The sequence below is a fragment of the Nerophis lumbriciformis genome, linkage group LG36 (assembly GCF_033978685.3).
Source record: "Nerophis lumbriciformis linkage group LG36, RoL_Nlum_v2.1, whole genome shotgun sequence".
Taxonomy (NCBI): domain Eukaryota; kingdom Metazoa; phylum Chordata; class Actinopteri; order Syngnathiformes; family Syngnathidae; genus Nerophis; species Nerophis lumbriciformis.
This window is the reverse complement of record NC_084583.2, coordinates 24784363-24799111: the sequence shown is the minus strand read 5'-3', so window position 1 is coordinate 24799111 and position 14749 is coordinate 24784363. Positions and strand designations below refer to the sequence as shown.

The following is a 14749-nucleotide window of genomic DNA, read 5'->3' as shown; positions in this document are numbered from 1 at the left end:
TGCTCTAGAGCGCAATTTTTAAATTTGGGGTTAGGTTTTTTTTATTAGATCACAATTTTTGCCAGTCCTGATGTGTGCGTTCAGTTTGGTGAGTTTTGAAGCGTGTTAAGGGGGTGAAATTACAGCTCAAAAAGGCAAAAGTGACTGTTTTTAGTACTTTTTTGTCTTGAAGGGGGAATTGCCAACTTCGTGTTGATTTTTGCCCGAGGATATACAATTATGAAAACTAGGTCTAAGTCAGACCTACATAGAGGTTTTTGTTTCATGTGTCTCCGACCTTCCCAGTGGGAGTTACAGGCAGTTTTGTCATTTTTTTCTTCCGAGGAGTAGTTTTTTCTCCGTTTTATTCAAAAATTGCTCTAGAGCGCAATTTTTAAATTTGGGGTTAGGTTTTTTTATTAGATCACAATTTTTGCCAGTCCTGATGTGTGCGTTCAGTTTGGTGAGTTTTGAAGCGTGTTAAGGGGGTCAAATTACAGCTCAAAAAGGCAAAAGTGACTGTTTTTTGTTACGATCCGCTGCCCGGATCATAGTTTGTTTATGTTTGTGTCACGTGTTTTCAGCACCTTGAGTTTAGTTTGTTTCTGTTGCCATGACGGCAGATTGTACGCACCTGCCTCTGGTTAGTGTTCGGGACGCGCACCTGTTGCCCGGGCACTAATCAGAGGGCTATTTAGTCTTTGCCCTGGCCTCACTCGGTCTGGCTTCCTATAGTTTGTTCCCATACAACTGATAACGACTACTTAGATTTCATGCTATGCTATTTTTTCCTGCTAGCTCCCACGCTAGTCCTTTTGTTTTGCCTTTTGTGCTACGTGCATGTCTTTTGTTTATTCATCATATGATTTATATTTAAAATAAATCATTTTCCTACCTGCAAGCTGTGTCTGAAGCCGTCTGCATCCTTGGGAGAACCACACCAGCATCACTATGAGACCCAGTCGTTTCAGTTTTTAGTACTTTTTTGTCTTGAAGGGGGAATTGCCAACTTCGTGTTGATTTTTGCCCGAGGATATACAATTATGAAAACTAGGTCTAAGTCAGACCTACATAGAGGTTTTTGTTTCATGTCTCTCCAACCTTCCTAGTGGGAGTTACAGGCAGTCTAGTTTTTTTTTTTCCTAGGGGGCGCTAGAGCGCAATTTTGAGTTTTGGGGTTCGGTTTTTTCATTAAAAGACAATTTTCGCAGGGCCTGATGGTGAGTTTTGAAGCATGTTAAGTGGGTCGAATTAGTGCTCAAAGAGGCGGCCGGTATAATAATAATAAAACCTTACAAATTCAATAGGTCCTTATGTCCCATTGTATAAGGACTCCCTTTGGGAGTCCTTATACAATGGGCCATGCGGGCCCTAATGATCCATCAAAGTGTGCAATATTCCACTGAAATGTGAAATGATAAAGTTATTATTGCTGCAGTTGACAGGAGGGGATTTGTGTTTTAAGCCTGGGTCATGTTGGGAGCGGGTAAACATGTGAGTGATACTCCGTCGAGAGTTTCAAATGGGATCAGGAGAATAATAATAAAGTGAGAAGTGAGGGCCACAAATAGTGAATGAATGGCCGTCAAATGAGCAGCCTCACGTAAACAAGACGAAGGATTTACAAGAAAAGCGGTGAAAACAAGGTCTAGAAATGGAAAATGTTGTTGTGTTTGTGCAGGAATTTTCTGAATCGTCCTGGCGTGGTGTACTGAAAGATGCCTTCACTGAACCATATTTCCCGTCTGCTTCTTTCAGATGATGTCATCGTCACGACACCTGAGCAGCAGCTGGCTGAGGCAGCTTCTGCCTGTCCTTTTGAAGCTCTGCCTCACTTTTGCTGGTCCACTGCGGCCCCTCAATGGAAGCGAATGCACGGCCAAAGGCCCTGCTTCTTACATTGTGGTGTTTACGGGCCACTGGAGCCCGCAGGCCTTCCCCAAGCAGTATCCCCTGTTCCGGCCCCCTGCCCAGTGGTCCAAGCTCATAGGTGAGAACATACCGGCATGAAATACAACCTCGCTGACCTTCTGAATGTCTGATGGGTGTTGAACGTAAACAAACCTCTGCTATGTTGTAGTCACATGTGGCAAGAGATTTCTTTTTTTCAGCAGATAGCTCAGCAACACTGAAAATAGCAGAGGGCAGACCACTGTAGGGATGTCCCGATCCGATATTGGGATCGGATCGGCTGCCGATATTTGCCAAAAATTGTGTATCGGCAAGGCATGGGAAAATGCCGATCCAGATCCAGTTTAAAAAAAAATTCCGGTCCGTGTTTTCCAACGCACCGATTTAAATAATACATTCCACTTTTCTGCTGCTCCGTAATTTCCGTTCCGCATTTTCCAGCACACCTTCAACACATCCACAATTCTCACGCAGTTGCTTTTAGCTGCTGGCATTACACGACAGGCTCTTCTTACTCTTTTCTGTGTCTCCCTCTCACAGACAGCAAGCGCACCTTCTTACACACGTCACATACTGTCACGTCATACGTCACATACGTATACGCCCTCCCCGAGCAGAGAGGTAGCAGCATGGCTAACGTTAGCTGTGATGCTAATGCAGCCGTGCGAGCAACGCTCCCTCTAAGGTGCGCGCTGCTCAAACGTCCTCTGCGCATAGCAATTATATGCCACCCACAAAATCAAATAAAAATTAAAGCTGCAAGCAGCATTGGTCGGGCCCGCATATTTGGCAGGTGCTAGTCCTAAATGTCCCAATACTTTTGTCCAGTGATAGTCATAAGTGTCCCAATACTTTTGTCCAGTTTTGGTCATAAGTGTCCCAATACTTTTGTCCAGTGGTAGTCATAAGTGTCCCAATACTTTTGTCCAGTTTTGGTCATAAGTGTCCCAATACTTTTGTCCAGTGATAGTCATAAGTGTCCCAATACTTTTGTCCAGTTTTGGTCATAAGTGTCCCAATACTTTTGTCCAGTGATAGTCATAAGTGTCCCAATACTTTTGTCCAGTTTTGGTCATAAGTGTCCCAATACTTTTGTCCAGTGATAGTCATAAGTGTCCCAATACTTTTGTCCAGTTTTGGTCATAAGTGTCCCAATACTTTTGTCAAGTTGTAGTCCCAAGTGTCCCAATACTTTTGTCAAGTTGTAGTCCCAAGTGTCCCAATACTTTTGTCAAGTTGTAGTCCCAAGTGTCCCAATACTTTTGTCCAGTTTTCGTGCTATGTGTCCCAATACTTTTGTCCAGTTTTGGTCATAAGTGTCCCAATACTTTTGTCAAGTTGTAGTCCCAAGTGTCCCAATACTTTTGTCAAGTTGTAGTCCCAAGTGTCCCAATACTTTTGTCCAGTTTTCGTGCTATGTGTCCCAATACTTTTGTCCAGTGGTAGTCATAAGTGTCCCAATACTTTTGTCAAGTTGTAGTCCCAAGTGTCCCAATACTTTTGTCCAGTTTTCGTGCTATGTGTCCCAATACTTTTGTCCAGTGGTAGTCATAAGTGTCCCAATACTTTTGTCTACTTTTAGTCCGAATTGTCCCAATACTTTTGTCTAGTGTACCTACCTTGTCTGCATTGTGTGGGCACGCTGGTGCTGCCTGCTTTTAAGCAGCCATCTTGAAAAAACAGCAGCATCAGCGCAGAGGTTCTTTGAAGGCTCATAAAATCAAAACCGGAGCAGGTATCAAAACTCTTTCGCCAACTTTTAATCAGAAGGGTTCAATCTCTCTCCTGTGTTAGTTTGAAGCCAAAACGACAAACGCGCTCAGAGGAGATAATGTTTGAAGAAAGGTGACCGTTTTTTTACAAAATTTTGTTTTGAAGGGGGAATAGCAAACTTCCTGTTGATTTTTGCTGGGGGTTGTCAATTTATGAAATGTAGGTCTAAGTTAGACCTACATAGAGGTTTTTGTTTCATGTCTCTCCGACCTTCCCAGTGGGAGTTACAGGCAGTTTTGTCATTTTTTTCTTCCGAGGAGCAGTTTTTTCTGCGTTTTATTAAAAAATTGCGCTAGAGCGCAATTTTGAGATTTGGGGTTAGGTTTTTTCATAAGATCGCAATTTTTGACAGTCCTGATGTGTGCGTTCAGTTTGGTGAGTTTTGAGGCGTGTTAAGGGGGTCAAATTACAGCTCAAAGAGGCAAAAGTTACTGTTTTTAGTACTTTTTTGTCTTGAAGGGGGAATTGCCAACTTCCTGTTGATTTTAGCCCGACAATGTACTATTATGTAGGTCTAAGTCAGACCTACATAGAAGTTTTTGTTTCATGTCTCTTCGACCTTCCTAGTGGGAGTTACAGGCAGTCTAGTTTTTTTTTTCCTAGGGGGTGCTAGAGCGCAATTTTGAGTTTTGTGGTTCGGTTTTTTTTTTAAAAAAGGCAATTTTCGCAGGTCCTGATGTGTGGGTCAAATATGGTGAGTTTTGAAGCATGTTAAGGGGGTCAAATTACAGTTGAATGTGGCGGCGGAAGAATAAAGAATAAAGAATAAAACCTTACAAATTCAATAGGGCCTTATGTCCCATTGTATAAGGACTCCCTTTGGGAGTCCTTATACAATGGGCCATGCGGGCCCTAAAAATAAGCGCATAACAATTTTCGACACACGGACACGACAGAGAAAACAGTTTTCGTCATCATTGTTCAAATATTGTAACGTCTGTCGAGACGCTTATCTCCATTCGGTGCCACACGTCCACACCATCAAAATGCCGAGGCAAAAATTTCCACATCAACACCGTATGAAAAAATTAGTGATTTTTTTAGTTGTGATTTCCTTCTCTGCGTGAAAGTAGCATATATTAATGCAGTATGAAGAAGAATGTTTTAATGTAGACATGCAAGCCTTGAAAGAACATTTTGAAAATCAAGACTACATTTCTATCCTATATTTTAACTTTAGATTTATTCTCATATCAAACTCTTTTGGCTGTCTTTTTGACACTTACACACCCTGGATTATAAATAATGTAAATAATTCAATGTGATTATCTTGTGTGATGACTGTATTATGATGATAGTATATATCTGATAGTATATATCTGTATCATGAATCAATTTAAGTGGACCCCGACTTAAACAAGTTGAAAAACTTATTGGGGTGTTACCATTTAGTGGTCAATTGTACGGAATATGTACTTCACTGTGCAACCTACTAATAAAAGTCTCAATCAATCAATCAAAACACATAGAATCATCATACTGCTGTGATTATATGCATCAAGTGTTCATTCAAGGCTAAGGCAAAATATGGAGATATATATTGTGTATCGCAATATGGCCTTAAAATATCGCAATATTAAAAAAAGGCCATATCGCCCAGCCCTAGTTCAATGATGCCATTTCTGTTTGTCATGTATAATTTTGTCTATTTTGTGTTTATCCTTGAATAAACAGGTCAGTTTCTTGTTACCAACCATTGTGTATTATTCAAACTCCCCTAATTCAGCTGGCTAGTTGTTATCAAGAGTACTAAAACCCTTTTCAACATGATTCTGACAACTAAGTAGGCTAAATAACTTTAAACTTTAATACATGCTCGGATAGGCCAGTATCGGTCAGTATCGGTATCGGTCAGTATCGGTATCGGATCGGAAGTGCAAAAACAATATCGCTATCGGATCGGAAGTGCAAAAACCTGGATCGGGACATCCCTAGACCACTGCCAACCGTGAAAGGGTCCGTATACTACTATTTGTCAACAATTTTAAAGAGGTCTCATAGGTTACACAATAGTGTACTGAAAGCACCAAATACTGGGCCCCTAATGTGCAAGACTCCTGAAGGCCCTCCCCTAAATCCTACGTCCCCGCACACACTTGGTATAATATCATGTACTCAAAAATAAATGATTGCATGAATTTGGTTAAAACCAGATTTTTAAATCACATGTTAATTAGGGGTGTAACGGTACACAAAGATTTCGGTTCGGTACGTACCTCGGTTTAGAGGTCACAGTTCGGTTCATTTTCAGTACAGCAAGAAAACAACAAAATATACATTTTTTGGGCAAATTTGTAAACAATGGCATAACAAACATATACACACAGGGTCCATTGCCAGGGTTAATGTGGTCAACATATATACAATACAAACTAAATAAGCAGAGGTGGGTAGTAACGCGCTACATTTACTCCGTTACATCTACTTGAGTAACTTTTGGGATAAATTGTACTTACCGATGTCCGGTAATGGCTTTTTGCCGATATCCGATATTCCGATATTGTCCAACTCTTTAATTACCGATACCGATATCAACCGATACCGATACATACAGTCGTGGAATTAACACATTATTATGCCTAATTTGGACAACCAGGTATGGTGAAGATAAGGTCCTTTTGAAAAATAATAATAAAATAAAATAAGATAAATAAATTAAAAACATTTTCTTGAATAAAGAAGATTTTCGGCCGATAAATGCTTTAAAATGTAATATCGGAAATTATCGGTATCGGTTTAAAATTTTTTTATTTTTTTTATTTTATTAAATCAACATAAAAAACACAATATACACTTACAATTAGTGCACCAACCCAAAAAATCACCCTCATTCACACAAAAGGGTTGTTTCTTTCTGTTATTAATATTGTGGTTCCTACATTATATATCAATATATATCAATACAGTCTGCAAGGGATACAGTCCGTAAGCACACATGATTGTGCGTGCTGCTGCTCCACTAATAGTACTAACCTTTAACACTTCATTTTACTCATTTTCATTCATTACTAGTTTCTATGTAACTGTTTTTATATTGTTTTACTTTCTTTTTTATTCAAGAAAATGTTTTTAATTTATTTATCTTATTTTATCAATTTTTTTTAAAAAGGACCTTATCTTCACCATACCTGGTTGTTCAAATTAGGCATAATAATGTGTTAATTCCACGACTGTATATATCGGTATCGGTTGATATCGGTATCGGTAATTAAGAGTTGGACAATATCGGAATATCGGATATCGGCAAAGAGCCATTATCGGACATCCCTGATTATTATTATTATATGAAACAACAGCCTTCCCGGTAAGGTCTATTCAGGTGTACTGGAGAGGAGGCTACGCCGGATAGTCGAACCTCGGATTCAGGAGGAACAGTGTGGTTTTCGTCCTGGTCGTGGAACTGTGGACCAGCTCTATACTCTCGGCAGGGTCCTTGAGGGTGCATGGGAGTTTGCCCAACCAGTCTACATGTGTTTTGTGGACTTGGAGAAGGCATTCGACCGTGTACCCCGGGAAGTCCTGTGGGGAGTGCTCAGAGAGTATGGGGTATCGGACTGTCTGATTGTGGCGGTCCGCTCCCTGTATGATCAGTGTCAGAGCTTGGTCCGCATTGCTGGCAGTAAGTCGGACACGTTTCCAGTGAGGGTTGGACTCCGCCAAGGCTGCCCTTTGTCACCCATTCTGTTCATAACCTTTATGGACAGAATTTCTAGGCGCAGTCAAAGCGTTGAGGGGATCTGGTTTGGTGGCTGCAGGATTAGGTCTCTGCTATTTGCAGATGATGTGGTCCTGATGGCTTCCTCCGGCCAAGATCTTCAGCTCTCACTGGATCGGTTCGCAGCCGAGTGTGAAGCGACTGGGATGGGAATCAGCACCTCCAAGTCCGAGTCCATGGTTCTCTCCCGGAAAAGGGTGGAGTGCCATCTCCGGGTTGGGGAGGAGATCTTGCCCCAAGTGGAGGAGTTCAAGTACCTCGGAGTCTTGTTCACGAGTGAGGGAAGAGTGGATGGTGAGATCGACAGGCGGATCGGTGCGGCGTCTTCAGTAATGCGGACGCTGTATCGATCCGTTGTGGTGAAGAAGGAGCTGAGCCGGAAGGCAAAGCTCTCGATTTACCGGTCAATCTACGTTCCCATCCTCACCTATGGTCATGAGCTTTGGGTCATGACCGAAAGGACAAGATCACGGGTACAAGCGGCCCAAATGAGTTTCCTCCGCCGGGTGGCGGGGCTCTCCCTTAGAGATAGGGTGAGAAGCTCTGTCATCCGGGGGGAGCTCAAAGTAAAGCCGCTGCTCCTCCACATGGAGAGGAGCCAGATGAGGTGGTTCGGGCATCTGGTCAGGATGCCACCCGAACGCCTCCCTAGGAAGGTGTTTCGGGCACGTCTGACCGGTAGGAGGCCACGGGGAAGACCCAGGACACGTTGGGAAGACTATGTCTCCCGGCTGGCCTGGGAACGCCTCGGGATCCCCCGGGAGGAGCTGGACGAAGTGGCTGGGGAGAGGGAAGTCTGGGCTTCCCTGCTTAGGCTGCTGCCCCCGCGACCCGACCTCGGATAAGCGGAAGAAGATGGATGGATGGATGGATGGATGGAAACAACAGGCTTTTTTTTTTTCAACCCTAAAATCTGGTGTATCACTTGCCAATCTCGCCATTCATTCAAAATCACCACTTTGTTTAATGGAGTTTGGCCTTTTGCAGTCAATGACAGTCCGCCTTCATGCTCTTCCAATCCAAACCATCCAGATTGCCCGCTGACTGATATTTTTTGCTCTCCGTTGAGTGTCAGTTCATGGCCTTGCTGTCAGCACGCACTTCTCGCACAAAGACACGATGAGTGGCGAGATGTTAATGAGCTAAGTGGCGAGACGCAGACAACCTAAACGCTACCAGATGGCTTTCTGTGTTTCTCTAAACTGTCTCCCGCTTGTCCAGTAATATCTTTACTATTTCTCTATTACGCTCCATCCATCCTTTTTTCCCCCACATTTCCACTGGTTGACCACAGTACTGGCGATAAAGAGTGCTGCGGAGGTTTGGGGTTGAGCGAAGGTGGGTTGATGACTGTCGGGGCCTGGTGGGGTCAGACTCAGAGGAGAAGAAGCTCATCCCTTGTTTCCCCCCCCTAGCAGTGATGGATGTCAGATGTTTATGCATGTGTGTGTCCATTTTTCTGTTTGTGCCAGACCTGAGTCGTGCGTCACTGCCTGTGGCGACTGTGGCTGTCTTCGCTTTCGACCACTCTGGTCTTGCCAGAAAATGATGGCCTGTTGCATTTACAAACCCTGTTTCCATATGAGTTGGGAAATTGTGTTAGATGTAAATATAAACGGAATACAATGATTTGCAAATCCTTTTCAACCCATATTCAATTGAATGCACTACAAAGACAACATATTTGATGTTCAAACTGATAAACTTTATTATTTTTTTGCAATTATTAATGAACTTAGAATGTCATAGCTGCAACACGTGCCAAAGTAGTTGTTCCTTTTACCAAACAAAACACTCAATAAACGATTGGGACCTGAGGAGACACATTTTTGAAGCTTCTCAGGTGGAATTCTTTCCCATTCTTGCTTGATGTACAGCTTAAGTTGTTCAACAGTCCGGGGGTCTCCGTTGTGCTATTTTAGGCTTCATAATGCGCCACACATTTTCAATGGGAGGCAGGTCTGGACTACAGGCAGGCCAGTCTAGTACCCGCACTCTTTTACTATGAAGCCACGTTGATGTAACACGTGGCTTGGCATTGTCTTGCTGAAATAAGCAGGGGCGTCCATGGTAACGTTGCTTGGATGGCAGCATATGTTGCTCCAAAACCTGTATGTACCTTTCAGCATTAATGGTGCCTTCACAGATGTGTAAGTTACCCATGTCTTGGGCACTAATACACCCCCATACCATCACACATGCTGGCTTTTACACTTTGCGCCTATAACAATCCGGATGGTTCTTTTCCTCTTTGGTCCGGAGGACACGACGTCCACAGTTTCCAAAAGCAATTTGAAATGTGGACTCGTCAGACCACAGAACACTTTTCCACTTTGTATCAGTCCATCTTAGATGAGCTCAGGCCCAGCGAAGCCGACGGCGTTTCTGGGTGTTGTTGATAAACGGTTTTTGCCTTGCATAGGAGAGTTTTAACTTGCACTTACAGATGTAGCGACCAACTGTAGTTACTGACAGTGGGTTTCTGAAGTGTTCCTGAGCCCATGTGGTGATATCCTTTACACACTGATGTCGCTTGTTGATGCAGTACAGCCTGAGGGATGGAAGGTCACGGGCTTAGCTGCTTACGTGCAGTGATTTCTCCAGATTCTCTGAACCCTTTGATGATATTACGGACCGTAGATGGTGAAATCCCTAAATTCCTTGCAATAGCTGGTTGAGAAAGGTTTTTCTTAAACTGTTCAACAATTTGCTCACGCATTTGTTGACAAAGTGGTGACCCTCGCCCCATCCTTGTTTGTGAATGACTGAGCATTTCATGGAATCTACTTTTATACCCAATCATGGCACCCACCTGTTCCCAATTTGCCTTTGTATGTTGTCTTTGTAGCATATTCAACTGAATATGGGTTGAAGAGGATTTGCAAATCATTGTATTCCGTTTACCTCGGATTCAGGAGGAACAGTGTGGTTTTCGGCCTGGTCGTGGAACTGTGGACCAGCTCTATACTCTCGGCAGGGTCCTTGAGGGTGCATGGGAGTTTGCCCAACCAGTCTACATGTGTTTTGTGGACTTGGAGAAGGCATTCGACCGTGTCCCTCGGGAAGTCCTGTGGGGAATGCTCAGAGAGTATGGGGTATCGGACTGTCTGATTGTGGCGGTCCGCTCCCTGTATGATCAGTGCCAGAGCTTGGTCCGCATTGCCGGCGGTAAGTCGGACACGTTTCCAGTGAGGGTTGGACTCCGCCAAGGCTGCCCTTTGTCACCGATTCTGTTCATAACTTTTATGGACAGAATTTCTAGGCGCAGTCAAGGCGTTGAGGGGATCTGGTTTGGTGGCTGCAGGATTAGGTCTCTGCTTTTTGCAGATGATGTGGTCCTGATGGCTTCATCTGGCCAGGATCTTCAGCTCTCACTGGATCGGTTCGCAGCCGAGTGTGAAGCGACTGGGATGAGAATCAGCACCTCCAAGTCCGAGTCCATGGTTCTCGCCCGGAAAAGGGTGGAGTGCCATCTCTGGGTTGGGGAGGAGATCTTGCCCCAAGTGGAGGAGTTCAAGTACCTCGGAGTCTTGTTCACGAGTGAGGGAAGAGTGGATCGTGAGATCGACAGGCGGATCGGTGTGGCGTCTTCAGTAATGCGGACGCTGTATCGATCCGTTGTGGTGAAGAAGGAGCTGAGCCGGAAGGCAAAACTCTCAATTTACCGGTCGATCTACGTTCCCATCCTCACCTATGGTCATGAGCTTTGGGTTATGACCGAAAGGACAAGATCACGGGTACAAGCGGCTGAAATGAGTTTCCTGCGCCGAGTGGCGGGTCTCTCCCTTAGAGATAGGGTGAGAAGCTCTGTCATCCGGGGGGAGCTCAAAGTAAAGCCGCTGCTCCTCCACATGGAGAGGAGCCAGATGAGGTGGTTCGGGCATCTGGTCAGGATGCCACCCGAACGCCTCCCTAGGGAGGTGTTTAGGGCACGTCCGACCGGTAGGAGGCCACGGGGAAGACCCAGGACACGTTGGGAAGACTATGTCTCCCGGCTGGCCTGGGAACGCCTCGGGGTCCCACAGGAAGAGCTGGACGAAGTGGCTGGGGAGAGGGAAGTCTGGGCTTCCCTGCTTAGGCTGCTGCCCCCGCGACCCGACCTCGGATAAGCGGAAGAAGATGGATGGATGGATGGATGGATGTATTCCGTTTATATTTACATCTAACACAATTTCCCAACTCATATGGAAACGGGGTTTGTAGGTAGAGCTGTAGTCATCTGCACCTTTGAGGGGGTGTCAAGATGTTTGAGGCTCCTTTCATTCGAGGCACAAGGACACTGCTGAAAAATGACTCGAGTACGGGAAGCCCTGACATCTTGGTGGGGCTTTAAAAAAACAAAACGTGATGTGTTATCACATTTCAAGGTCCTGATGCTTGTGGGAGCCTACTTAGAATGGAAATGCAATTATGGGCATAAGTAATGACAGTGCAGGGAGAAACAGGATAGTGTGTAAAGTGTCCTGGTCCCGTTGTGTGTGTGCTTCGATGTGGCATGTGCATTAATACATGTGTCAAGATTGTTTAAGTATGAATGTGTGTGTGTGTGTGTGTGTGTGTGTGTGTGTGTGTGTGTGTGTGTGTGTGTGTGTGTGTGTGTGTGTGTGTGTGTGTGTGTGTGTGTGTGTGTGTGTGTGTGTGTGTAGGCAACCCTGCAAAGTGAAGTAAGGCAGAACCATCAGAGCATTTGTCAGCGTGTTTCTGGCTAACCCGACTCTGGCCTTAGAACCACAAGCTCAGGCCAGTGGTTCTGCGGTTTCCAATAAGGAGCGCCGGTTTAACCTAAATACGAGCCTCTTTATAGAGAACCAGAACTAAATTTGACAATGTGAAATGATTGTGTTTGCTTAGAGGGGAACTCCACTTTTTTGTAATGATGCCTATAGTTCACAATCATTATCAGAGACAAGAACCCACGTCTATTTTTCATCCTTTTTTTTTTTTTAGGATATTAAGGATGATAAAAATGCTTGGAAGATGCCGTTGTAGCCTTCAAGGCCCTCAGAAACCACTTCCAAAACCCTCCATCAACATTTAATATACACACTGCAAGTCTATATATAATGTAGTGACCAGTGGTGTGTCGTCAGGGCCAGCAAGGCCTTCTCTGCTGGCCTGACATAACCAGAAATCATCATCATAATTAAAGACAAAATTATTTTGTACAAACCCCGTTTCCATATGAGTTGGGAAATTGTGTTAGATGTAAATATAAACGGAATACAATGATTTGCAAATCATTTTCAACCCATATTCAGTTGAATATGCTACAAAGACAACATATTTGATGTTCAAACTCATAAATTTTTTTTTTTTTTTTGCAAATAATCATTAACTTTACAATTTGATGCCAGCAACACGTGACAAAGAAGTTGGGAAAGGTGGCAATAAATACTGATAAAGTTGAGGAATGCTCATCAAACACTTATTTGGAACATCCCACAGGTGTGCAGGCTAATTGGGAACAGGTGGGCTAACCAATCTGGCGCCCTAGGCAAGATTTTAGGTGGCGCCCCCCCACATCGGCAGTGAAGTGTATATACTCACAAGAACCCGAATAGCTTTGTCTTTGACCTTTTTTTTTTTTACTTACAACTATACCTAATATATAAAGGGGTGGAAAAGTGACTATTACCTGCAGGGCAAACATTAGCTAACCAGAAGGCAATAACAATGTAAACAAAAAACACCTGCTTAAAAGATCTAATACAAATGTCCCTGAGGAATGTAAGGTGGGAGTACTGTAATTACCTAACGTTACATTATTATTTTCCATAACAATTTAGCCCCCTCCACAATATTAACCCGACGTTAAAACAGAACTAGCTATTTATTGATTAGCAATTGCCGAATCATGTAACATTAGCTTAATGCTAAAAAGCCAGGTTACTATCACATTCTGTAACAGACAAATAATTTCATGTAGGCTAACGTTACCTACCTGCTACCTCTGTCTTTTCTCATTTCTCCTCCTCTTCTTTTCTCTCTTTTCTTCCCTGGGCACCTGACAGTTTTGGCCGTTTTGACATCTTGTGTTGATTTTTTGATGTGGTGACGTCCAAAAAGAGTCATGATACGGGAAGGGAGGGGGCGCACCGTGCGGGGGTGGGCGGGGGTGGGGGGGGGGGGGGGGGGGGGGCGTAATGTTGTAACAAATAATATTTCTATTATATAGGCTTTACTTTGCATTTTAATTAACGTGGGATTATTTTTTGTATTTAGAAATAATAGTATCAACCTTTTTTTTCTTTTTTTTTTTTCTCCAACATTTGTGGCACTGGCGTGGCGCCCCCTGATGGACGGCGCCCTTAGCATTTGCCTATACGGCCTATGTCACGGGCCGGCCCTGCAGGTGGGTGCCATGATTGGGTATAAAAGTAGATTCCATGAAATGCTCAGTCATTCACAAACAAGGATGGGGCGAGGGTCACCACTTTGTCAACAAATGTGTGAGAAAATTGTTGAACAGTTTAAGAAAATCCTTTCTCAAGCAGCTATTGCAAGGAATTTAGGGATTTCACCATCTACGGTCCGTAATATCATCAAAGGGTTCAGAGAATCTGGAGAAATCACTGCACGTAAGCAGCTAAGCCCGTGACCTTCCATCCCTCAGGCTGTACTGCATCAACAAGCGACATCAGTGTGTAAGGGATATCACCACATGGGCTCAGGAACACTTCAGAAACCCACTGTCAGTAACTACAGTTGGTCGCTACATCTGTAAGTGCAAGTTAAAACTCTCCTATGCAAGGCGAAAACCGTTTATCAACAACACCCAGAAACACCGTCGGCTTCGCTGGGCCTGAGCTCATCTAAGATGGACTGATACAAAGTGGAAAAGTGTTCTGTGGTGTGACGAGTCCACATTTCAAATTAATTTTGGAAAGTGTGGACGTCGTGTCCTCCGGACCAAAGAGGAAAAGAACCATCCGGATTGTTATAGGCGCAAAGTGGAAAAGCCAGCATGTGTGATGGTATGGGGGTGTATTAGTGCCCAAGACATGGGTAACTTACACATCTGTGAAGGCACCATTAATGCTGAAAGGTACATACAGGTTTTGGAGCAACATATGTTGCCATCCAAGCAACGTTACCATGGACGCCCCTGCTTATTTCAGCAAGACAATGCCAAGCCACGTGTTACATCAATGTGGCTTCATAGTAAAAGAGTGCGGGTACTAGACTGGCCTGCCTGTAGTCCAGACCTGTCTCCCATTGAAAATGTGTGGCGCATTATGAAGCCTAAAATAGCACAACGGAGACCCCCGGACTGTTGAACAACTTAAGCTGTACATCAAGCAAGAATGGGAAAGAATTCCACCTGAGAAGCTTCAAAAATGTGTCTCCTCAGTTCCCAAACGTTTACTGAGT

The 14749-nt window shown here is 44.0% G+C and overlaps 1 protein-coding gene across 1 annotated transcript in view; it reads left to right on the top strand.

The window, feature by feature from the left end:
- The window catches only part of spon2a (spondin 2a, extracellular matrix protein), an 84654-nt gene that overhangs the window by 36474 nt on the left and 33431 nt on the right, over positions 1-14749 (top strand). The window contains exon 2 of the mRNA XM_061930435.2: positions 1738-1969. Coding sequence (XP_061786419.2) covers positions 1738-1969 — 232 coding nt within the window. The remainder of the gene's footprint in view (positions 1-1737; positions 1970-14749) is intronic.